Below are 26,021 nucleotides of genomic sequence, written 5' to 3'. Positions count from 1 at the left end.
AGGGGATGATGGTAGGCTGATAATTAGTGAGCACTGTATTGCACGGAGGAAAGGACAGCAGGCTGATAATTAGTGAGTGGCTCTCCACTTGGCCTTTGATCATGTGTACAATAGTGAAACCTACGTCAGGCTGCTGTTTATGGATTGCAGCTCAGCGTTCAACACCATTATACCCTCAGTACTAATCAACAAGCTCCGAAACCAGGCCCTCTGTACCTCCCTCTACATTTGGATTCTTGACTTCCTCACTGGGAGACCACAGTCAGTGTGGATCAGCAAGGACATCTCCTTGCTGACATTCAATACTGGCGCACCTCAAGGATGCGTGCTTACCCCACTGCTCCACTCTCTCACAGCTCAAATGCTATTTATAAGTTTGCTGATGACGCAACTATTGCTGGCAGAATTTCAGATGATGACAAGGAGGTGTACAAGAGCGAGACAGATCAGCTGGTTGAGCGGTGTGACATCAAAAACCTTGCACTCAATGTCACTAAGACCAAGGAACTGATCGTGTGCCTCAGGAAGGGGAAGTTGAGGGAACACACATCAGTCCTTATCGATGGATTGGCAATGGAAAGGGTGGAAGGCAAGTAAGACAACTGAAACATTACTTGTAACAATTTTTCTGAAGTAAATTTAGGTCAACTATCACCGAAAACAACGCAGAAGCAAGTGGAGGCGAAGCTGATTCAGAGGATGAGCTGTACTGGTGTATCGCAAAGCCGAAACACAGCATGTTCAAGACGCGGTCGCAGACGGAGTTAGTATCGCCGTCGCTGTTGGAGTGAACAATTTGTGAGAGGAAGAGTTTTGATGCCCATCCATTTAACCGGGGTACAATGTTGGATCACTCCAAGTGCCGAGCTGATTTTGTGAGGTTGAGAATGGATTTGGGATGTGTGATCCAAGTGTGCCGTTGCACCGGGGCCCAGGTCCAAGAGTGAGGCACTAACTCGGTGCTTAAACAATTTAAATGCTAGACTGGAAAGCCCGGGTGTGGAGGCAAGGCTTGGGCTGATTCTGCTCGCTTTCTCATGATGTTCATTCCTTTCTCTGGTGGCTGTCGTTTTTGCGAGTTTCGCGGCATTTCTGATATGATAAACTTGATGATCAAGGCTTGGGCCTACTACTCTACCTGCTCCGGGGAATAGATCTAAGGACTCATTCTGGGTCGGGATGTTGTCGATCGCATCTATTGTTTGTGTGATTTGTGTTTTCTCCCTCTTTCTCTGCGTAGTGGCTATGGTCTTTTTTTAAATTGGGTTCTTCAGGTTTCTTGCTTTTGTGGCTGCCTGTAAGCAAACAAATCTCAAGGTTTTATAATTTATAATTCTTTGATAATAAATGCAATTTGATTTGAATTCCTCTGTTGATAACAATTAGAACCAATACAGAGTTTTATAGTACTGTAGTGGAATTGGTAATGTTCTAGTTTGTTCTGTATATCATTTAAATACACAATTTGGTACTCAGTTAAATAGTAGTTTGTCTTTTTTTTATACCTTTTTTTTAACTAGTTCCATGAAACTTCAGCTTACTGGAGCAGTCACTTAATTGGGCCAGAATGTACTGGTCCCAATTTATCGGCACCCACTGTGAATACATGTCTTATGGTAATTTTTTAAAATGGTTTTAAAATTGTGTATTACAATGTACTTCTGCCACATATCAACAGATTTCAAGACATATGCCAGTGATATTAAACCTGATTCTTATTCTTATTCTGATTCTGATCCTGTGGCCAAACCTGAAGTGCTTTGCAGGATCTGACATGAACTATGTGATAGATATTGCTCATGCCCCCTGACTGGATGAACTCTGAACAATTGCTAATAGGAACACATGGCAAAAGGCTGATGTTGGCCTCCTTAAAAATACCACATAAACAGTCAGCACTAAAGGTGGAAGTCATCATTCGAAGGTCCTGGCAGATCAGTGCATCATGGGAGTCAGAAGATCTATGGCTGTGTGCCCAGATAGCTGAGATCTTTGGGCACAGAGCTCGGAAAAAGCGACGCAATGGACTTAGAACACCGTAAACCAGCGAGTTGTTTGTTATGTCTCCCTCTTGCTGTGAAACAGAGACACCCCTTTCTTCCTTATTAGGGAGAGAGAGAGAGAGAGAGAGAGGGGGTGGGGGGGGGAGAGAGAGAGAGAGAGAGAGAGAGAGAGAGAGAGAGCCTGTGGTATGTTGAATACTAGGTGAACTATGTCTTTGGGGTACTGCAAGTCTGTGTCTTTGCTGTTGCTTTGCTGCACACTTGAGTGCTTGGTGGGGGGGTTGCTGATGCTTTTTTTTTAACCGGTGAGGGGAGGGGGGAATCATTGCTTACTGCCACTTACATGTGGGAAGGGGAAGCTGGTGGGGGGGAGGGCTTTGGGGTTCTAACATTTAACTGTCATTCATTCTTTGGAGGCACTCCTGTTTTGGTGAATGGTTGCAAAGAAAAAGCATTTCAGGATGTATATTGTATACATTTCCCTGACATTAAATGTACATTTGAAACCTTTGAAACTTTTGAAATGTTACATGAATATCTTCTGACATTTTAAGGGACCACATGTAGCAAACCAAACAACTTGCCTTTTTAAGCCACACAAAGGCAAATAAGCAAGATGTGGAATTTTCTAAGTTTTATAGCAAGAGTTCCATTAAGATTTACCAGTTTTGACTTACCATAATGCCTCAGGATGGTTCCTCAAAGGCAGGGAATTAGCCACAAAAAATAAACAAGGAATAATGCTCAAAAAGAATTTTCATTCCTTTTATCTTTAAGTGCAACAACTGTGTCACACTGGAGTTAGGACATCTGCAAGTTCCCAAGATGTGAGCTCTGGAGAGTGTTACTATTTTCTTCTCTTCCACTAACTCAGTAGAGACCCAATATCTGTGTCCTCTTCCAGGGCATTAACCTTGGTGCCCAAGTAGCATTTCGTCAGCTACTCTGAGTAGACCGTGTCATCCACAGACATTTTATTCCAACCTCAGTCATTGGCTGTCAGAGAAACAAATACTCAAGGATGTCCTCAAAAATTCCTTGAACGAATGTTACCTCCTTGTTGACTCTGAAATATTTCTGGCCCACAGTCACCCAAAATAAAGAAGGAAATTCCGTGATGGTACTGTATTGAGAAACTTAAGCTCAAGTGTGAAGAACACATAGAGTTCCTGTGAAAGTCGAGGAAGGAGTGGCCCACTTTATAAGCTGCTACTTTCTGCCCCACCTGTGCAGGTTTTGAAAGAGTCTGCAGCTCCCACATTGGCCTCGTTGATGGAGGCTAATTTGGGAGAATCACTAAAACTAAAAACGTATCCTTTGATGAGTATATTTTCATGTAATTATACATCTTATTTGCCTGCATTCTACTGCTTCCACTGTGAAAATTTTAGTTTGCCAAAGTTAAGGCATCTGCTACTGTTTTTCCCAGGGGTAAAACAGCTACACACAAAGACTCCATTCTTGCAAATGACCTGCTTAGTTTTTTCAAACTTCCTGTGGCTGAGACGCGGAATGCAGTGAGAGCAGCTGAGCTGATGGAAACAACCATTGAACTTATTCGGCAGATGGTTTACACCCAGGAGAAAATGTTCAGGAATGCATCAGGTAAACAAAAGATAGTTCTATTGACATCTCGTATGTAGTGTGAAGATGCCTTGTGATACTTTACAAAACAGATATAAATTTCTTGTTGGACAAGCTATGGATGAACAATCAAACTATCAATGAATTGTCTGGATGTTAAAAACTTAAGGAAAAATTATAATTAATTCTAGATTGACATTGATTGTAAATGAATCTTGCGGATGTTCACATCAAGTGTGTCTGTTCTGTGCAGACATCAGAAATAAAGTAACTTCAATTTATTTCAATTCAGTTCAAGTTTAATTGTCCTTCAACCATACATGAATACTCATGAATTCAGCCAAATGAAATACCATTCCTCCGGGGTCGGGGTGCACGGTACCAACAGTCACATACAGCACAAAGCACACAGAAGATAGCAAGCACAAATTCGATGACAATCACACTATAAAACCGTATCATCAATTCACAGTTGACCACAATAAAGCTCATATCCTCCAGCCTGGATGCCATGCTACATTGTCCCCCGATGCCCACCCACCCTGCACCCACCCACCCCCCAAGCGACACTGTGGCTTGAGACCCAGTCCTCGTACATACAAGCCAACAAGCCCATTCAGAATATCAGTAAAATTACAACCATACAAAATGTATATGGCCAGACCCTCCCAGCCCATCAAAAACTACAGACCCTTTCGTCCTTTGAAATCTTCAGTCTACCACAAAAGAGCTTGTCTCCAGCTGAGCAGACACCGTGGGGCAGCCCTGACTCCAGCCTGAATGCTGTGCAATGCCACCCCTAGCGGAGAATACCAGCTCGTAGACCTCTCTCCTGGCGCCTGTAAGATAGGTGACCCTCGGCTTGAGGCCCTGAGACCTTTGAGTGCCACAATAGAGCTTGTCTTCTGCCAAGTGACCACTGGGGGGCGGGGGGGCACACAGACTCTGTTCTGGATACCGCACATCTCTGCCCCAGTGGAGCGCACTAGCTTCAATGCCTCTCTCCCGGTGGCTGCAAATAGGCGACACCATGGCTTGAGGCCTAGTCGTCACTACAACTGAGGCCATGCAGCTCCCCCACCATCTGCCCTGCTCTCAGCCAATAAATCAGTGAATCAAACTTGCAGCATCCCAGATTAACAATGTCCAAACAGGTCGTGCAATCACAAGAAAAGCAACCATGACAACCACTCACTATTAGACTGTAAGCCTCCATTGACTCAGGCAGCAGCACATTGTGCAGCTCCTTCATTAATCTCCACCAGCAACTCGCTGATGGCACAGTGCTTCAAGTTCTTAATGTATAGCAGGATCTTGGGATTTAAAAATAGGTTTAAATAACGACCAAACCCAAGGGCCAAGTCTCCGCAGTAGGAACTGTAACTGATCAGGCCCAAAGCTGCATCCGGGTGCTAGAAGAGCAAGTTCAAAGCCTGTCTGACTATATCAATGATCTTGAGAACAGAACAGAAGTAGGAGAAAGAATATATGAATCATCAGTCTACCTGAAGGTACAGAAGGCAGCCAACCAGTGAAGTTTTTTGAGGGCTGGCTGTCTAATTTCCTTGATTTGGAAACCAAGGCTGGACGGATTAAAATGGAAAGAGCTCACCGTACGCATGTGCCAAAACCAGGCCCAGGCCAAGGCCCTCAACCTGTCCTCGTGCAGTTCTATAATTTCGGTGATAAGCAAAGAGTGATGGAGGCTTCGAGGCGCCGTGGGACTGATGCCCGGGCTTTAATATACAAGGGATCCAGGCTTATATTTTTTCCAAGATTTTTTGGCAACTGTTATTCGGAAGCACAAGGAATTCAATCAGGTAAAGAAATGGCTCAGAGAATCCGGAATCCAGTACTTTATGCTACACCCAGCGGTGCTGAAAATCACCTACAACGGGACCACCAAGATATTTGATTCTCCTGGCAAAGTTAAAACTTTTGTGGACATGTTGGGCTAAAGAATGTATATACTGTGTAGCCCTGGTTATGGACGATAACATGCTCGATGGTCGCTTTATTTTACCTTTCCATTACTCAACGGCAAGATATCTTATAGGATGGGTAACATGGTTGTTTTGATTAATGTAGTTTCATTATTTGTTTAAATTAGCAGTGCTGCTGCAGCCTGAAGGAGTTTAAACATGACGGTAACAAATCGGTGGATTGATAAATTATGCCCTGTTTTCATTTTTGACTATGTTAAATACCATATTGGCAGTGGGGCAGAATATGGGGTACTAGAAGGTTCAGATATCCCCTTTAAGTGTGGGGCAAGTCCTCTTGTTCAGCGCTGTTGGTGCTTTGTGTTTTTTTGTGGGGTTTTTTTATTTACTTATTGCTGCTCCGTTGATCTTAAGTCGGGTTTCTTCTCCTCCGGAGTCACATGATTGTTATAAAGGGTTATGACCAGTGATATATTAAAATTGTGCACTTGGAACATTAAGGGGAGTCATTCACCGATCAACAGAAAGAAAATCCTACTAAACCTGAAAAAGGAAAGGGTGGATATAGCCTTATTGCAGGGGACACATTTAAATGATAAAGAACATCTAAAACTGCAACAGAGTGGATTTGATCAAGTCTATTTTTCATCTTTTAATACCAGGAGTAGGGGGGTGGCCATTTTAATTAGGAAGAACTTACCTTTTAATTTATTAGACTGCATTAAGGATAAGTATGGGAGATTTGTGATTGTTAAGGCTTCAATATATGGAGAGAAATATGGTATTCCCAATGTTTACTGCCTTCCAGCTCATCCGCTCAAATTCCTAACAGATGCTTTTTCCAAACTTACAAGCTTTTCAATACAAAACATTATTGTAGGTGGGGATTTTAATTGTCTCAGGGACCCATTGATGGACAGAGTGTCTAGTGGTCCCCCATTGCTCTCCTCACAATCCAATCAAATCATGGGCTTATGTGGAGAACTAGGACTTGTGGATGTCTGGAGATTGTTATATCCCTCAGACAAAGACTTCAGATTTTTTCTAATCCATGCATGTTACACCAGAATAGACTTTTTTTAACCCCCATAACGCTCCTAGATTTAGTTGTATCCAGCACAATTGGAAATATCACTATTTCTGACCATGCAGCAGTATATTTAAATATTAAGCCCAAAGATAATTCAGTACGATCTAGACATTGGAGGCTGAATCCTTTTATTCTCAAAGATAATAAATCTATAGCCTACTTTACTTCCGAATTCAAAACTTTCCTATCTATTAATTCCAAATCAGCTAGTAGTCTGTCGATGCTCTAGGAAACCGCTAAGGCCTATGCAAGGGGATTAATGTGCTGTACACTAAACTCTTTACTTACACAAGCAGCCAAAAGAAAATTGACATTTGCTAAACAACGATTGTTTGAACATGCTGAGAAACCACATAGGTATTTGGCTTATTTAGCTAGAAAACAAAATGCCTCTCAGACTACTGTTTCAATTAGGGATGGGACAGGAGCCCTCACTAGTAATTCTAAACTAAAGGTGTCACCATGGGCACCCGTATGGGTCCCAGCTATGCCTGCCTTATTGTTGGCTTTGTGGAACAACCTATGTTCCAAACCTATTCTGGTATCTGTCCCCCACTTTTCCTTCGCTACATCGACAACTGTATTGGCGCTGCTTCCTGCACGCATGCTGAGCTCGTTGACTTCATTAACTTTGCAAAAATTTTCAGATCTCCCCCTTCCCCTCACACTTTCAAATCTCTTACTAGCTCTCCTTTCAGTGAGTCCTGACGAAGGGTCTCAGCCCGAAACGTCGACTGTACCTCTTCCTAGAGATGCTTCCTGGCCTGCTGCGTTCACCAGCAACGTTTATGTATGTTGCTAAAATGATTAATATTGTGTTCAAGAATTTTTATTCTAAACTGTATCAATGTAATGATGGACAATCTAGGATGGAGTTCTTTTTCAGGAATTTAGATCTCCTAGGCATTTCTTCTGAACAAGAGTCCCTCCTCAATGCTCCATTATCTATACATGAGATACAGCAAGCTGTGAGACAGCTCCAAAGTGGGAAGGCCCCTGGTCCTGATGGACTCACTAGTGAATTCTATAAAGAGTTTACAGGGTTATTATCAGAGCCTATGCTAAATATGTTCAATCATGCATTTAATTGATGTCAATAAAATTGAGAGAGTACAGAGGAAGTTTACTAAAATGTTGCCTGGGTTTCATCTCCTAAGTTACAGAGAAAGGTTGAACAAGTTAGGTCTTTATTCTCTGGAGCGTAGAAGGTTGAGGGGCGACTTGATAGAGGTGTTTAAAATTATGAGGGGGATTGATAGAGTTGATGTGGATAGGCTTTTTCCATTGAGAGTGGGGAAGATTAAAACAAGAGGACATGAGTTGAGAGCTAAAGGACAAAAGTTTAGGGGTAACATGAGGGGCAACTTCTTTACTCAGAAAGTGGTAGCTGTGTGGAATGAGCTTCCAACAAAAGTGGTTGAGGCTGGTTCGATGTTGTCGTTTAAAGTTAAATTGGATAGCTATATGGACAGGAAAGGAATGGAAGGTTATGGGCTGAGTGCAGGTCGGTGGGACTAGGAGAGAGTAAGAGTTCGGCATGGACTAGAAGGGCCAAGATGGCCTGTTTCCGTGCTGTAATTGTTATATGGTTATATAATTGTGGTCTCCTCCCACTATCATTGAGAGGAGCTAATATCTCTCTAATTCTTAAAAAAGGAAAGAGCCCTGAAGATTGTGCCTCCCACAGGCCTATTTCATTGTTAAATGTTGACTTTAAAATCTTATTTAAAACCTTAGCGTTGCGATTAGAAACTGTGTTACCTTTTATCATAAAAGAGGATCAGATGGGTTTTGTAAAAGGCCGTAGATCATCTAACAATATCAGAAGATTACTTAATGTGATTCAGGCATGTCAACAACAGGCAGTGGACGGCTTGGTGGTTTCCTTAGATGTAGAAAAGGCCTTGATTCTGTCGAATGGCCGTATCTTTTTTTCACTTTAGAACGATTTGGTTTGGGCAATAATTTTATTAAGTGGCTGAAGGTTCTTTATAATGACCCTTTGGCTGCGATTCTCACTAATGGTATTAGGTCGGATAATTTTAGTATTCTGAGGGGCAGCCGGCGGGGCTGCCCTTTCTCACCACTACTTTTCACACTAGTGGTCGAGCCATTGGCTGAGGCTATTTGGCGAGACCCCAAAATATCTACTCCAGACATAGGACTAAAGTCACATAAAATTACATTGTATGCGGATGATGTTCTAATTTTCTTATCAAATCCTGCTATATCAGTGCACCACCTTATACAATGCATCGATTCATTTAGCGGCTTTTCAGGTTATAAAATCAACTTTACTAAATCAGAGGCTATGCCTCTGGGCAATCTGCAGCAGGTGCCTGACACTCAGCGTGTTTTCCCCTTTAAATGGTCGCAGGTAGGATTTGTTTACTTAGACATATTTATCACACCTACGTTTGATCAATTGTTCAAAGCTAACTTTACACAGTTATTTGACAAAATCAAACAGGATCTTGAGTGATGGAGCACTCTTCCCATTTCTTGGCTTCGCCGAATATCCTTGCTCAAAATAAACATTCTTCCTCGTCTGCTCTACCCAATACGAATGATTCCAGTCATTTTTACCCAACAAATACTTTAAAAAATAAATGGCTGGTTTGTTTCTTTCATCTGGAACAAAAAAAAGACCCTGTATTAAAATGTCTACGTTACAGCTTCCCAGTAGTATAGGGGATCTGGATTTTCCAGACATCAAAAAATATCAATTAAGTTCCTTTTTATCTTGTGTGGCTGACTGGGTTTGCAGGGACCCCTTCTCAATTTGGCTAGACATTGAAGCTTCACAAACAGAATACCCTCTTATTAATTTGCTTTTCCTCAATAAGATGAAACCAGATAAGGAATATTGTCGCAACCCAATAACAATTAATACAGTCAGGGCTTGGAGGGCGGTGCGACAAATTGAGGATAATGCAGCGAAAATAGCACCCTTCTCTCCAATAACCGGCAGTCCAGATTTTCAGCCTGGCATAATGGATTCTGGATTTAAACTTTGGATTTCTAAGGGTATTTTCCATCTAGGGGATTTGTTTGATGAAGGAACGATGATGTCTTTTAGTCAAACAGTACACAAATTTAACATATCCAACAAGGATCTTTTTTGATTCTTTCAGATAAGAGATTATATACAGAAAAAAACATCATTGTTAACTGATTTCTATAGTTCTGACATAGAAAAGAGGGTGAAGTCTCTATTAGTAATTTTTACAGCATCCTGAGGGAATGTTCTTGTGGAGAGGCTGAGCAGCTGGGAAAGGTCTGGGAGGAAGAGCTGGGAGTAGAAATTACAGCTGAAACATGGGAAGACATCTGTGAAAATGCAAAGAAGATTTCAGTTTGTAATAGAACTAGAGCATTGCAACTCAAAATTCTGCATAGAGCCCACCTGACTCCAGATCGTCTCTCAAAATGTATTCTAAATGTAAAGTAACTACTGGAACTTCCACCCACTGTTTTTGGACTTATCCCAAACTTCAGGCATACTGGAGTGATATTTTGGGAGAAATGGAAAAGATTCTGAAGATAGAGCTTGAAATGGACCCAGTGTCTTCACTCTTAGGCTTATCCAGCAGTCACGTTATTAATGCACATCAGAAAAATCTTTTTAACATCCTGACTTTTTGTGCGAGGAAGAACATTTTAATTTGTTGGATATCCGATAAGGCCCCTGGACTTTTTGGTTGGCGTAAATTAATCATGGAATACATTTCTTGACATGTATGGTACACTCAAAAACAAATAGTTTTCATAAAGCATGGCAACCTTTTGTGCAGTATATAGATTTAAACCTGTCTGCTATACTAACAAGGGCATTTATATAGGATGTTGTGGTGATGTCTATATTTTGATGGAAGTGTTCTGATGCCTGATATCTGTGAGAGGAAGAAATGTAAATGTAAGTGTATCTGGAAATTGAAAGTTTTGTTATGCTGAGCAAAAAAAAAATTTTTAATTATATTAAAAAATGGTTCAAATAGGGCAGTTGTGTTGGCGCCTGGCCAAGTGGTTAAGGCATCAGTCTAGTGATCTGAAGGTCGCTAGTTCGAGCCTCAGCTGAGGCAGCGTGTTGTGTCCTTGAGCAAGGCACTTAACCACACATTGCTCTGCGACGACACTGGTGCCAAGCTGTATCAGCCCTAGTGCCCTTCCCTTGGACAACATTGGTGGCGTGGAGAGGGGAGACTTACAGCATGGGCAACTGCCGGTCTTCCATACAAGCTTGCCCAGGCCTGCGCCCTGGGAAACCTTCCAAGGTTCAAATCATGATCTCACAAGACTAATGGATGCCTATATATAAAATAGGACAGTAGCACCTTCTGTTGATCCAGTTGAAGCTGCTGGCACAGAACAGGCCGCTATCTTAATTTGACTGAGTGAGAGATCTGGAAGAAGAGTTTTTGAACATTCATAAATATCTCTAGGCTATAGAAAAAGTAAATCAATTATTGCTGGGTCAACAAAACAGAAAGTGAGAATTCTTTCATCTCCTTTCATTGTACCTGAGTGTATCTTATATTTGTTGAAATCACATGTGAGCTAAAAATAATGTCCAATGTATGAACAATGGAAAAAAATAGGCAGGAACTGAGAATAAAAAGAGGGAATGTGTTAGACAAAGTGAGAAGGGGGGATGGGGGGATGGGGGGAAGGGAGAAGAGGGAGGGGGAGAGCAGGGGAGGTGGGGAAGGGGAAGGGGGAAAGGGGAAGGGGAGAAGGGAGAAGAGGGAAGGGGGAAGGGGGAAGGTGAGAGGGAGAGGCACAATGGGAAGGAGAAGATACAGCAAAGTTGTGCTAAGACATAGTCAAGATGGCTTTTCTGATTGAAAGGCAGGGTTCAGTTTGGTTCATTGTATATTATACCTACAGTGATCTGTAGTAGTCCTCCCACTTCACTCTCTTTTCTCTCCATTCTCTTTTCTAGTCCCTCTTCTCCTCAGAGACCCTTCCCTCTCAAAATCAACATTCCTCTTTTATGCAATGTTAAAATAAACTTTTTTACATTGTGTTTACCATGCTGTTAAAGTATAATTAATTCTATTTTTATTGCACAGTTAATCACTTGACAGCCTAAATGATAATGTTGCCACGTTAAAATGTTGATAATGATGAATGCAATACAAAATTAGGTTCACCAGATTGATTCCTGGGATGGCAGGACTTTCATATGAAGAAAGACTGGGTGAACTGGGCTTGTACTCGTTGGAATTTAGAAGATTGAGGGGGGATCTGATTGAAACGTATAAAATCCTAAAGGGATTGGACAGGCTATATGCAGGAAGATTGTTCCCGATGTTGGGGAAGTCCAGAACGAGGGGTCACAGTTTGAGGATAGAGGGGAAGCCTTTTAGGACCGAGATTAGGAAAAACTTCTTCACACAGAGAGTGGTGAATCTGTGGAATTCTCTGCCACAGGAAACAGTTGAGGCCAGTTCATTGGCTATATTTAAGAGGGAGTTAGATATGGCCCTTGTGGCTACGGGGGTCAGGGGGTATGGAGGGAAGGCTGGGGTGGTGTTCTGAGTTGGATGATCAGCCATGATCATAATAAATGGCGGTGCAGGCTCGAAGGGCCGAATAGCCTACTCCTGCACCTATTTTCTATGTTTCTATTTTCTATGTAAAATGCAATCTTCCTATTTGGCTGGTAAGTACAATTCTCTGTGGTGTCACAGAACTTACATAGGAAAATGTCACATTTTCATAACACTTATTCCTTGATTTTATCATCTTCCTACTGTGTTTTCACAGTAGCAAGTAATTAACTCCTGTGGTTGTAATCTTTCACACAAAATTTGAATTATATTTACCATAAATGTTAACCATCCACTTCCACATTGTAGCTTAATCTACCCCCAGAGTAAATATTCTGGTGTTTCAATGATTAACACAGAGCTCTAACGCATACTCTGTCACCTTTGTTTCAACTCCTCTTTGTACCGAATGACCTGGTCTGCATCGGTGCAATAATCAAATGAATAATTTGAGTCAAAGTCATGAATAGGGTGAAAGAAGCTCTTTTCAGAAAACTCTCAAGTGATGTCTGCTAGAAAATGAACTACAGATGTCAGCTGTGGGGCAGGAATGTTGCTCAGCTATGAAAATGCCTCCCAAACCTTACTATCTAACTCCACATGCAAGGAATGATTAGTCAAAAGTGGCAGCTGGCTTTCTATATAGATCAGCAGTTTAAGGGAAATGAGAAATAAACTATAACAGGACAATTCACATATCCCTCTGTTTCTCTGACCAAAATCAAGCACCATAGCCTCTGCTTAACATGGTTTCTTTACCCCTTAGATCTACTCAGCACACTAGATCTTCAGACACTGGCCAAAATAACCGGTTGTACCACTCAACTACAGATGGTCACCTGCTCCAGCTCCTGCCTATTGGACAAATATCGAACTATTTCTGGCATCTGCAATAACAGGTACTGCATCCCCGAGCAATCCTTACTGCAATACAAAAATAAAAATTGCTTCCCCTTCCTAGCTTCTTCGCAGAAACACGTAATTAAATGAAATGGAAGTAATATTGAAAGGCTGCAGACCTGACAAGATGTAAACTATCTATTGGATAATGTATTCAGTGAATCCTTCTTACTGGGTTCTTGAAAGCAACCATGATTAGTACCCCAAAAATCAAAGGTAGATTGGGAGGGAGATGGAGGAGGAGGAAATGGATAAAGTTTAGATGGAGAATTCTCAGTAGACGAATCAGCTTGATATACATTACACTGATCCCTCAGAGAAATCTTCAAATAGTTCCGCTTGCTGAAAGCTGACCAATATCTTCATCATAGAAACTGTCCAGTGCAACAGGTTTGTCAGCTAACTTTCCAACATGAGCTCACTATCACCACAGGATCTGAGCTGCGGTGTGTAGGTCTGATTTGTGATGTTTCCATTCTAGACATGAGCATAGACAGCTGCTTATGTGTCATTGGATTACGTTAATGAAAGTTGATATTTCAATGCTAGTTAATAGCAATATACATACAAGGTGAACCACATTAACAGAAATGGTATCAGCAGAAATAGCTTTTTTTGAAAGATAGGCTGGAAACATCATTACCATTTTCTCTACCCACTGTAACAGTCCTCCTCCAAGAGGACTACAACTTTGTCATAGGGTTGGGAGGCTTGTGTGCCTCAATGACCCGGAGAACTATGGTTGGCTGGAGTTGGGGCCTTATGCTTTGACACCTGGTACGGTCACCCATGCCATACAGGTCAAAGGTAGAGCAGGACTAAGAGTGGTACACCAGTCCTCCAGCTCAGGGCTCACAACCCTGACTGGTCAAAAAAATTGTTATGGGAACGCCAATGAAGATTCCTATATCTGTGTGACAGAGATGGAGGAACTTCATTGTGACCCTCAACGCCAGTGATGTAATAAGCAAACGGATGGACTGTAATAGTCCTGCAAACCTTGCTGACATACACAAATGAATCAATCTGCTTTCTGTGACTTCAGACAGCACACCCACTGGGGAGCAGCTAATGTCCCATATGTTCGATGGCTTCCTCCAGAGTACGATGATGGGTTTTCAGTTCCAAAAGGATGGCGTGAGACTAAGGAATATAATGGATTCCAATTACCGCTGGTATGTAGCAGGGTTTGCAGGGGTGTGGTGAATGTATGAAGGTGGCTGTGCTCATACTGAAGCAATGAATCTTCTAAATCTTACCAACTCCAATGATAATTTGCAGGCCAGGATGGTGTCTACAGCAATCCTGCACACTGGCAACAGGAACATTTCTCTGGACAGCAATTATGCCCATATTTTGGTGGAATGGGGACAGTGGATTGACCACGATATGGACCTGACACCACAGAGTGCCAGTACATCTTCCTTCATCGACCGTGTTGATTGTTCATCATCCTGCAGTAACAGAAGCCCATGCTTCCCAATACAGGCAAGGATCTGTGCTTTGCACACCACGTGCAAATTTTAGTCAATCATCCTTTGGTGCACTCTTGATATGATGAGTGAGTCTATTTTCTGATTAGATCCAAATGTCTTGCAGATCCCAGATGATGATCCACGTGCCTGTGAAAGGGAGAAGTGCATGCCATTCTTCCGCTCAGCCCCAGCATGTGGGAGTGGTGAATCCGGAATCCTCACAGGACAACTCCACCCCAGGGAGCAACTGAACAGCATCACCTCATTTGTGGATGCCAGCATGGTGTACGGAAGTACAGAGACCCTGGCATGGAAACTGAGAAATCATACCAGTGGCCTTGGGTATCTGGCCATTAACCAGCAATATTCTGACAGCGGCCTGGCCTTCTTGCCCTTCATGACCAAAAAGCTTCAGAATCCCTGTGCTCTGACAAGAGACCAATCCTGCCTTGGAAACAAGTCAGACATTCCATGTTTTCTGGCTGGTAAATTCATAACAGAGAACGAGGACAAATTCAGCATTGGAACATGAAAGAGTTCAGTAGTTACCTGATGCTATTTGAGGTGTCAGCTAGCATTCCACAATTAGCCGTAGTGCAAGAGGGTAAGGGGGGGGGGTGTAAAAGCAACTCATTTCTGAACATTGAACTTCTTTGGGGGCTTCTGCATGGGAGAGTTTTGTCCTCAGATTGGGAGTTCTAAATAAACAAAAGATCAACATCTATGTATGGGATGCAAAAAAAAAGTTCTGGAATTCAGTTCAGTGGAATGCACAGGCATTGCCATCAAAGGCACTTAGGGCCACCAAGCTGAGAATGATTTTCTGGATATTTCCATAGGTATGTGAGACACACTGGTTCCGTCGGCTGTGTAAGTCTAAGGAAGACAATGTCTGGCCCTGCCAATCGTGTGAGATTGAGATGCGAGCCCACCCTGAAAGCCCCTGTTTGTGTGGATACTGCATTGCCCTGTTACAAATCAGTGCCATGGAATAACAGACCACACTCTGCATACAATTAAAAGATTTAGCTTTATAGTTCTTAATTGGACTAAAGGGTTAATAAAGAAAGAACAAAAATAGAAAAAGGACCCATTTTAATGAAACAGTCTAAAGTGCACAAGTTGGAGCTCACGGTTTCCCCTTCTCCGATCCTCCTTCGATCTCACCCCCGGCTTCACTGTATCACGGCCCCGCTCTGGGTTGAATCCTACAACCTCTTCTCTCCAGCGTCTTCTGTCTTCATCTATAACAAAAGCCCAAAGCCTAACCTTAGTGTTCCTCACCAGAGAAACCTCCCCTTAATCTGCCCATCCTCATTGGATGGCACACGATTCTCCTATCCCTTGTCATCAACAGTAACCCAAACAAGCAGCTCACACAGAACAGCACAAAATGAAATACAGAACAGCATAACAGTAAAATATATGAACCAGGGCATTACATATATAAAAATGCACAGTATCTGCGAGATTGAATTTAGCTTAAATGAGGTACCAGAGTACTTACATTGAACTATGCACCTTTAAAGCATCTTGCAGTCAAGTAATAGAAAGAGATAAAAATTAAACTAGCAACTACTTATTGATTATTACTGAAGAGTAGGTGTAGACAAGATTGGACTTGAGTTTGCATCATTACTCCAATGATGATCTTACTGTCAGAAATTATCATTGATAACTCTATCTTACCAAGTAACCTTTCGTCTGTTTGCTTGAAAATTAAGACATACAGAGTTTATAACAATAACTATTACAAATTGTTTTGTGTGTTTAGATAACCTAGTGAGTATTATAGTTGGGAATATTGAACATTTCATATCTGAGGCTCAGACTGTATGGATCTCAGTCGAAGTCATATCTAAGAAAGGAACACCAGGAGCTCTAGAACATTTCAATAACCTTCAAGCAGTTCCTAGCAAGCCCTTCCAAATTCTGCACTACCAGATAAGATACACTGAAGGCATGCCAGATTCTACAAGACTGGAAAATTGAAAACCATTTCTTTTACCATTCAGGGGATTCCCGAGCAAATGAACATCTAGGGATGCAAGCTCTACACACTATCTTTTTACGTGAACATAACCGGATAGTGTCAGAACTACATCAGCTAAACCCACACTGGAGTGGTGAGACTCTGTACCAGGAGGCACGAAAGATCATGGGAGCCTACCACCAGGTGAGGAAGAATTGCATTCAAGATAGTCCTTTAATTACACCCCTGTGGATCAGCTCCTAATCAATAACTATATGAGGGTCTTCCATGTTTATGTCTGAACTGCACGTCAGCCATGGCCTGGAAGCTGTTTTATTGACTACTTTTCCACCAGGAGCTGATTTACACTTCGTAGCTGCAGGGTAGTGATCTTGAAAAAAACTTTATTGCAAATATGTTTTCAAGTAACTTGCCAACAAATAGGACTACATATATATCCATCATTTGAGAAAACTTGTATAAAGCAAAATAAAATGAAGTCACTCCCTTGACCTGTTTTGTAACATTCTGAACCAGAAGCCATAGACAACAAGCTGTGGTACTGGAATGGGGTAAGACAACGTTATGCTTCCTTCACAGAGAAGGAAGAGATTTACAGTATATGTCCAAAGAAGTTATGACATTCCTCCAGGAAATTCTCAGCCATCGATTCTGAAGCTAATATTATTTCAGAGAATCACATTTAAGCACACTGTATAGCCATAAAGGCAGCAAATTACAACATACCATAAAAAAGCAAAAGAGATTTGAGAAGAATGTGCTAATTTGATCATAGTTATATAAAGGATTATTAAATCTACCTTGCATATTTGAACAGATCTACTCTCCTATTGCATGTTCCAAAGAGCTTCCCTGAAAATTACAAAATTTAATTTTCTAATCTTCCAGAAATTATAAACACTATATTTGTGAGTGTCTGGAGCTAATCTGTAAACCAAATTCCACAGCCATCTTGTGTTACAAATTATAATGTGGAAACCATAATACTCCCTGTAATTTACGTTGAATCATACTTGAGATGATTATAAAAGAGGATCTTGTGTAGAATCTGCATTTACAATAAGGAAGAAAATAATATGATTATATCACTGCCTCTTCTGTTGAACAAAGAAAAAGTATTCCAGTCTGTAGTTATTTATGAGCTGACGTAGCAGGCCAAATGTCACCTCTAGCTGGAGAACTTGGAACAATGGCAGGATCTTAAAATCTTAGAATCAGCCATTTACAACTGAGATATGGTGAAATTTCTTAAATCTCTCGATCTTTCATCTTCAGAGGACTGTGGATGTTCTGTCATGTTCTGGGTTGAGATCAAAAGATTTATGGAAATTCAGAAGACCAGAGGATATGGGGATTGGGAAAGAAAGTGGATGAGGTGCAGGACTGCCTATGATTTTACTGAAAATTGGCAGATGTAGCTCAATGGGTCACACAGACAACTCCTGCTTTTGCTTCTTAGTTTCCTGCAAGTATTTCACTCAACTGGAACATTTAGTTTCTGACACAAGATACCGTGGTAGATCTCAGAGTCATCCAGCCTGGATGTAGACGCTTTGAGCTATCTGGTCCATGCCCACCAACATGCCCATTTACAGTCAGATAGTCCCATTTGACTTTGCTTGGCCGATATCTCCCCCAACCTTTCCTATGCATGTACCTGTCCAATGTCTTTTAAATAGTGTTAACATATTGCCTCAGCCGCTTCCTCTAGCAATATCTTCCACATATGGACCACTCCCTGGGCTAAGAAGTTGACCCCAAGGTTCCCATTAAATCTGTCCCTTCTCACCCTAAGCCTATTCCCTTCGTTCTTAATTCCCCAATTTTAGGTAAAATATTGTGTACGTTTACTGCCCCCTATGATTTCTCATCTCATCTCATAGTAAATTAAGAATAACTCTCTCTTACAGATTGTACCTTTTTCACTCTTCAAAAAAATCTAATCCAATACCACTGGAGAGTGTGTCGCAGAATCTTCCAAAATTTATGACCTTAACTATTAAAATGGTGCTTCATGCTATATCCATCTGTGGTCCATTTTCAAATCCACACTGAGACAGCGATCTTATTGATTTTTTCCATTTTGCAATGTGCATCATCAATGGTTTAAATAAAACAATTTATGGCTGTTGAATTAAGCGCACAACTAACAAAGCTGTCTTTTAAAATCTGCATTTATTCATCAAAAATTTGTGTTTAAAATACAATACATGAACTAAATGTATTACTTATCAAATCCTAGATTTTGGATCTTTCAGATTTCTGTACTGTTCAGGTTGTTCTGAGCTGGTGCTGCTGCTTGGTTCTTAATCCAGCAACTACCTTCCAATAATGCATTCAATTGCCTCTTTCCCTTCAATTAACTTTCCAAGGGAGCTGAATTGATTATTAGAAATTAATTGAAACTAGTTAAGTTTCCTTAACTCTGTAGTTGTTGCTGTTCCATTTTGCAACCTGTGGCGCATCAGGTGGAAGTTTTGCCATTTCCATAGCATTTGCCCGTATTTTTTTTAAACGGGACCAAGTTGCTAGCTCAATGTTCAATCCAGATTCAAAATCAGGACCACTTCCCTCAGTCCGGTGCTGATGCTGCTTAACTCTCATAAAATGGTCAAAAGAATCCAACCATTGAAAGCGATCAATGATCTAGACTGAACAGAAACACATATGGAAAATGAAAAGCACAAAGAAAGGGGAAAAAAATCAAGAAGAAGTATCACAGCTCAGGGTGATTGCATTTCTCTAGATTAGCTCAACATTCAAGCAGAACTTTTATAAATTTTCTAAAGTTTTCAGGAAACACTTTGTAACAGTTATACAACAGATGAAAGTTAATCATCAGGTACGTGAATTACTTCCATCAGTGCAGATCAGTCACATTTTCAAATCTAGCCAAATTAGAAAGAACTTGTGAAACTAAAAGGAAAAAAAAGACATAAGCAGATCCTGGAGAGGCAGGGGAACATAACAGGATCAGGGTTCAGTCTTCGTGTACCCAAAAGTGACCCACAGCAAAAGAGGTGGAACGAAGGGTAAACAGAAGATGAAGTTAACATACACATGGGAAAATCTGTGTTCTGTACTCCATGGCCACAGGCTCTCCGAAGGCTGACTTCTGCAGGACCTTCTCAGTCTGCGGACAACATGCACACAAAAAAGGTTTGAAAAGACCATAAAACATAGGAGCAGAATTAGGCTATTCAGCCCATATGGCTACACCATTTCATCATGGCTGATTTATTATCCTTCCCAACTTCATCCGCCTGCCTTCTCCCCATAACCTTTGACGACGGTACTGATGAAGAACCTATCAACTTCCATTTTAAATATACCCAATGACTTGGCACCCACAGTTGTCACTGGCAATAAATTCCATAGTTTTATCACCCTCTGGCTAAAGAAATTCTTCCTCATCTGCCTAAAGGTGTATCCTATTCTAAGGCTGTGTCCTCTGGTCTTCAACTTTCGCACTTTTGGAAACATCCTCTCCACATCCACTATCTCAGCCTTTCAATATTCAGTGGGATTCAATGACATTACCCCCTCATTAATCTAAACTCCAGCGAGTACAAGCCCAGAGCCAACAAATGCACCTCAGACTTTAACCCTTTCATTGCCAGGGTCATTCTCATTAAACTCCTCTGGACCCTCTCCAGTGCCAGCACATCCTCTTTTAGATAAAGGGCCCAACACTGCTCACAATACTCCAAGTGCAGTCTGACCAGGGCCTTATAAACCCTCCGCCTATGTCAGAGCCTGTTTTGGACATCATCTGACACCCTCATATACTGTATCCACACCCCACTGCACATCACGTGCACAGTAAACTGAAAATCACTACGCTCCAAGAACCATACAGTTTAGATTGTGCTACATGAAATACAATTCTTGGCCAAAGTCTGTGCTGTGGTAGACCTCTGATTTTAAAACACAAAAGAAAAGGAGAAGTGAATTGAAGCCAGTCTCAAGTTTCGTGTGGAACAGGGTATGGATTTTCTAATTTAGATAAAAATGCTGTGTTCGGCCCAATACATAAATCAGTGCCAACAAGATTTTGATTATCAACAATGGAGAACTGAAAATGCAAAATTAAAATGTAAAACTATGGGTAAATATTCATATAAATTAGATATAAGAATATAATTAGTAGCAACTCAACTCAGGTTCGGGCTCGACTTATTTTTTTGAAAAGCCATTTTGCTTTAACTGGAGCGGGTAAATGGATTAAGAAGAAAAATGTGATCAGTATTTCTGTTCCTCTCCACACAGATTATAAACTGGAGGGATTACGTACCCAAGATTCTCGGTCCTGAAGCAACAAACCAGCACTTGCCTCCGTACAAGGGCTACGATGAAACCGTTGACCCCCGGATTTCCAATGTGTTTGCTACAGCAGCATTTCGTTTTGCTCACGTTACCATCCATCCGATACTCTTCCGACTGGACGAGAATTACAGAGAGAATCCTACCTACCCCAGCATCTCTCTGCACAAGTCATTTTTCTCTCCCTGGAGAATTATAGAAGAAGGTAAAGAGAATGCTGCACATGTCAAAACATGGCGCGATAAACAAAAGCTAAATTCAGCTGCCACTGGGCCAGTGAGCAATGATAAGTCTATTAATATTAGTTAAATTACATATTCCTGCCCCTACTACAATGAACGTCCAGCATGTATCCAATTGTTGAGAAATCCTGGTGGTTCATTTTTCTGGTTCACTCCATTAGTATCTGTCACCAAGTTTACTGTGGTTGCTGAACACAAAGCATTTTGCCTTTTTATTTTACAGCACAAGTTTACTTTTTCACTCCAAAGCTCACCAAGACCCAGCTTTAGCAATCCTTTTAAATTCACCAGGTCCAATTTCAAGTGCTCCCTTTTAACCAATGGGGATAACTCGAAAATTTGACTATATGCTATATGTCCTGTTAATCTTTCCCCCCCAGCATAATCTGTTTTTGTCTCAGATTTCTAGCATCTGCAGCTTATTTTAAAATTCATTCATTATAAAGTTTACCGTTCTACTATGTAATGTCAAAGAAATGAGATAAAAGCGTGCTGGGGCAGAATGTCAAACAGTTCAGAAGCTCTGTTGGTCTGGCACCACCCAACTCCAAAGTGTGCTGGATTATGAGTGCTTTACTGTATTTGGTTCCACAGCTGCTGTCAACTTTGTGGCTCTTGACTCAAACTGCTAAGTTTCAACTGGAACCCAGAAGCCAGTGTGGATCAGTGTCACTCCACTACCCAGCCAGCACTCAAACTAATATTTTAGATCAAGGTATATTTCACAACAAAGAGCTGCCAGGAAATTTGCTTTGTCTTGAGTCTTCAAGAACAATTATTAAATCTATTTTGGCTAAAGTATGTGTATTTTCATTAATATAGGGATTGACTACGATTTACTGATAGCATTGCAGTTAATGGCAGGCAGGCTAAATACTGGCCAACAGTAAAGCTAAAATTCCCCACTAATGCTCTCCTGTTACTCAGACCCAGTTCACTGTGATATATGGTTGTATGTACTACAGGAGGCATTGACCCAATCATTCGAGGCATTATATTAAACCCAGCCAAGCTTCAAACACAAACACAGATGATGCCGGAGGAGCTGACGGAGAAGCTGTTTAAGCCCAAGGAATCCTTAGCATTGGATCTGGCAGCACTGAACCTGCAACGAGGAAGGGATCATGGGCTACCAAGTGAGTATCAACACTAAAGACATACAGAGGGCTCAAGCTAGTCCATCCCTAATGACGTTGTGAAGCCACATCAATGGTCATGATGATGTTTTAAATTATTCAAAGAATACACCAAGCAATTAGAAATGAAAATGCCTCTAATTACAAAGAGGATATAGTGCGGGTTTAAGAAGCTCTTGATACAATTGCCCAGTGTTCTAGTGAAGCCAATCCCCCAGGTGCTGTGCGTGTTTGGTCTCCTTAACTCAGGAAAAACAAAGTTGCCTTCAAAGCCATTCAGCAAGACATGCATGGGTGAAATGAGTTCCAGCTCCTGGGCCAGTACTGGAAAAGGAGAGAGCTGTTACACTGGGATGGGCTTCACTTGAACCATGGCCAGACCTATCCCGAACTATATGGACTAACTTGAACTATCCTGGGATTATAGACAGGGCTTTAAACTAGAGAGTATAGGGTTTCAAATGATAGACGGTTGCTACGATATTGTCTACTGTACTGGCTGCATATGGTAAAGGTCATGAAGTTTCAACTTATTATTCAGCTTTAACACAAATCTCCAGGAACAAAATTCTGTTGGGTCTTAAAAGAGCATGGGAAAAAGACCCGAGTGTGACTTTTGAGACAAAAGAGTGGGACAAAATTTGCAAAAATGTCAAAATAATGTCAAGAGACCTGAGGGTTTAAGATCCTACACCATTTCTATTGGACTCCAGCAAGGTTACATAGATTAGGGTTGAAAAATACCCCTGAATGCTGACACTGAGAGGCGGATAAAGGGGACTTAGTGCATGCCCTCTGGTCCTGTCCCAGTATTCAAGAATTTTGGATTATGATACATAAGTATATTGGTGAAGTTTCAGGTATTCAACTCCCTTTCTGCCATAGACTTTTTGTCTTGGGAGACACATTTGGGTTACCTGGGGATAAACACTCTCAAAATTGGATCCAGACAAGTATACAAAGACAAATTATACTTGCAGGTTGGAGGAACTTGGGGGGACCATCATTTCAGGAGTGGGTCACAGAAATGGCCAAAGTGGCAGCTTTTGAACGCATGTCTTACAAACAGATTGGTAGAATGGACATCTATACACAAAAATGGGGCAAATATTTAGGTTACCTGGCCGGGGGGGGGGGGGGAATAGTCGTGAATGAAGCGGTGAATCATATTGCTGAATGGCAGCCTTTTATGTTATTAGAGATCTAAATAGACACACATGGTTATTATATTGATATTTATTTCTGCTATGTTTGTTTTTATTTTATGGATAATTTTATGTTCTGTAAGCTATGATTTACATAATTCCAACACTGACTCAAGGGTTCGGGGTTAAAAAATGTTCTAGAAATAAAATTTGATGGTTTAATAAATCAAAATGCAGGAGCAGTGAAACATGTTTGTGAAGGGGTGAATAAAAATACTCATATGAAAGAAAAGATAACTTATAAACAAATCTGCACATTCAAAATGGAAAGCATAAAACAGTTAAGCTTATTACTCTTCATCTGAATGAAGAGCCTCTGAAAGGAGGATGACAAATGTTATTCCTTTGCTCAAGAAAGGTAATAGGGATAATCTTGGGAATCCAATGAGGAAAACTGTTGGAGAGGATTCTTAGAGATGGGGCTTACTAGCATTTAGAGAAGCATAGTCTGATTAGCAATTGTCAGCATAGGTTTGTGAGGGGCACGTCATGCTTCACAAGCCTGATTGAATTCTTCGAGGAAGTGACAAAACAAATTGATGAAGGTAGAGCAGTGGATGTGGTCTACAGTATCTGGATTTTAATAAGTTTTTCGACAAGGTTCCCCAAGGTAGGCTATTCAGAAAGTCAGGAGGCACGGGATCCAAGGAAATTTGGTTCCAAACATTCGGGATTAGCTTGCTCACATAAGGCAAAGGGTGGTAATAGAACATAGAATAGTACAGCACAGTACAGGCCCTTCGGCCCACAATGTTGTGCCGACCCTCAAACCCTGCCTCCCATATAAGCCCCCACCTTAAATTCCTCCATATACCTGTCTAGTAGTCTCTTAAACTTCACTAGTGTATCTACCTCCACCACTGACTCAGGCAGTGCATTCCACGCACCAACCACTCTCTGAGTAAAAAACCTTCCTCTAATATCCCCCTTGAACTTCCCACCCCTTATCTTAAAGCCATGTCCTCTTGTATTGAGCAGTGGTGCCCTGGGGAAGAGGCGCTGGCTATCCACTCTATCTATTCCTCTTACTATCTTGCACACCTCTATCATGTCTCCTCTCATCCTCCTTCTCTCCAAAGAGTAAAGCCCTAGCTCTCTTAATCTCTGATCATAATGCATACTTTCTAAACCAGGCAGCATCCTGGTAAATCTCTTCTGTACCCTTTCTAATGCTTCCATATCCTTCCTATAGTGAGGTGTCCAGAACTGGACACAGTACTCCAAGTGTGGCCTAACCAGAGTTTTATAGAGCTGCATCATTACATCACAACTCTTAAACTCTATCCCTTGACTTATGAAAGCTAACACTCCATAAGCTTTCTTAACTACCCTATCCACCTGTGAGGTAACTTTCAGGGATCTGTGGACATGTACCCCCAGATCCCTCTGCTCCTCCACACTATCAAGTATCCTGCCATTTACTTTGTACTCTGCCTTGGAGTTTGTCCTTCCAAAGTGTACCACCTCACACTTCTCCGGGTTGAACTCCATCTGCCACTTCTCAGCCCACTCCTGCATCCTATCAATGTCTCTTTGCAATCTTTGACAATCCTCTACACTACCTACAACACCACCAACCTTTGTGTCGTCTGCAAACTTGCCAACCCACCCTTCTACCCCCACATCCAGGTCGTTAATAAAAATCACGAAAAGTAGAGGTCCCAGAACAGATCCTTGTGGGACACCACAAGTCACAATCCTCCAATCTGAATGTACTCCCTCCACCAACACCCTCTGTCTTCTGTAGGCAAGCCAATTCTGAATCCACCTGGCCAAACTTCCCTGGATCCCATGCCTTCTAACTTTCTGAATAAGCTTACCGTGTGGAACCTTGTCAAATGCCTTACTAAAATCCATATAGATCACATCCACTGCACTACCCTCATCTATATGCCTGGTCTCCTCCTCAAAGAACTCTATCAGGCTTGTTAGACATGATCTGCCCTTCACAAAGCTATGCTGACTGTCCCTGATCAGACCATGATTCTCTAAATGCCCAGAGATCCTAATTCTAAGAATCTTTTCCAACAGCTTTCCCACCACAGTCGTAAGGCTCACTGGTCTATAATTACCTGGACTATCCCTACTACCTTTTTTGAACAAGGGGACAACATTCGCCTCCCTCCAATCCTCTGGTACCATTCCCGTGGACAATGAGGACATAAAGATCCTAGCCAGAGGCTCAGCAATCTCTTCTCTCGCCTCATGGAGCAGCCTGGGAAATATTCCATCAGGCCCCGGGGACTTATCTAATGTATTTAACAACTCCAACACCTCCTCTCCCTTAATATCAACATGCTCCAGAACACCAACCTCACTCATATTGTCCTCACCATCATCAAGTTCCCTCTTATTGGTGAATACCGAAGAGAACTATTCATTGAGGACCTCACTCACTTCCACAGCCTCCAGGCACATCTTCCCACCTTTATCTCTAATCGGTCCTACCTTCACTCCTGTCATCCTTTTTTTCTTCACATAATTGAAGAATGCCTTGGGGTTTTCCGTTACCCTACTCACCAAGGCCTTCTCATGCCCCCTTCTTGCTCTTCTCAGCCCCTTTTAAAGCTCCTTT

The 26,021-nt window shown here is 41.6% G+C and overlaps 1 protein-coding gene across 1 annotated transcript in view; it reads left to right on the top strand.

Moving 5' to 3' along the window:
- LOC140204678 (eosinophil peroxidase-like) overlaps nucleotides 1-26,021 on the top strand; it is a 44,151-nt gene that overhangs the window by 7,049 nt on the left and 11,081 nt on the right. Inside the window, exons 3-11 of the mRNA XM_072271368.1 lie at nucleotides 635-763; nucleotides 3,433-3,608; nucleotides 12,939-13,071; nucleotides 14,118-14,247; nucleotides 14,354-14,560; nucleotides 14,672-15,032; nucleotides 16,563-16,723; nucleotides 20,810-21,068; nucleotides 22,071-22,241. Of these exons, the coding sequence (XP_072127469.1) occupies nucleotides 635-763; nucleotides 3,433-3,608; nucleotides 12,939-13,071; nucleotides 14,118-14,247; nucleotides 14,354-14,560; nucleotides 14,672-15,032; nucleotides 16,563-16,723; nucleotides 20,810-21,068; nucleotides 22,071-22,241 (1,727 nt within the window). The remainder of the gene's footprint in view (nucleotides 1-634; nucleotides 764-3,432; nucleotides 3,609-12,938; nucleotides 13,072-14,117; nucleotides 14,248-14,353; nucleotides 14,561-14,671; nucleotides 15,033-16,562; nucleotides 16,724-20,809; nucleotides 21,069-22,070; nucleotides 22,242-26,021) is intronic.

This window comes from Mobula birostris, chromosome 11, assembly GCF_030028105.1.
Source record: "Mobula birostris isolate sMobBir1 chromosome 11, sMobBir1.hap1, whole genome shotgun sequence".
Lineage (NCBI taxonomy): Eukaryota > Metazoa > Chordata > Chondrichthyes > Myliobatiformes > Myliobatidae > Mobula > Mobula birostris.
This window is presented reverse-complemented; position numbering and strand designations above follow the sequence as displayed.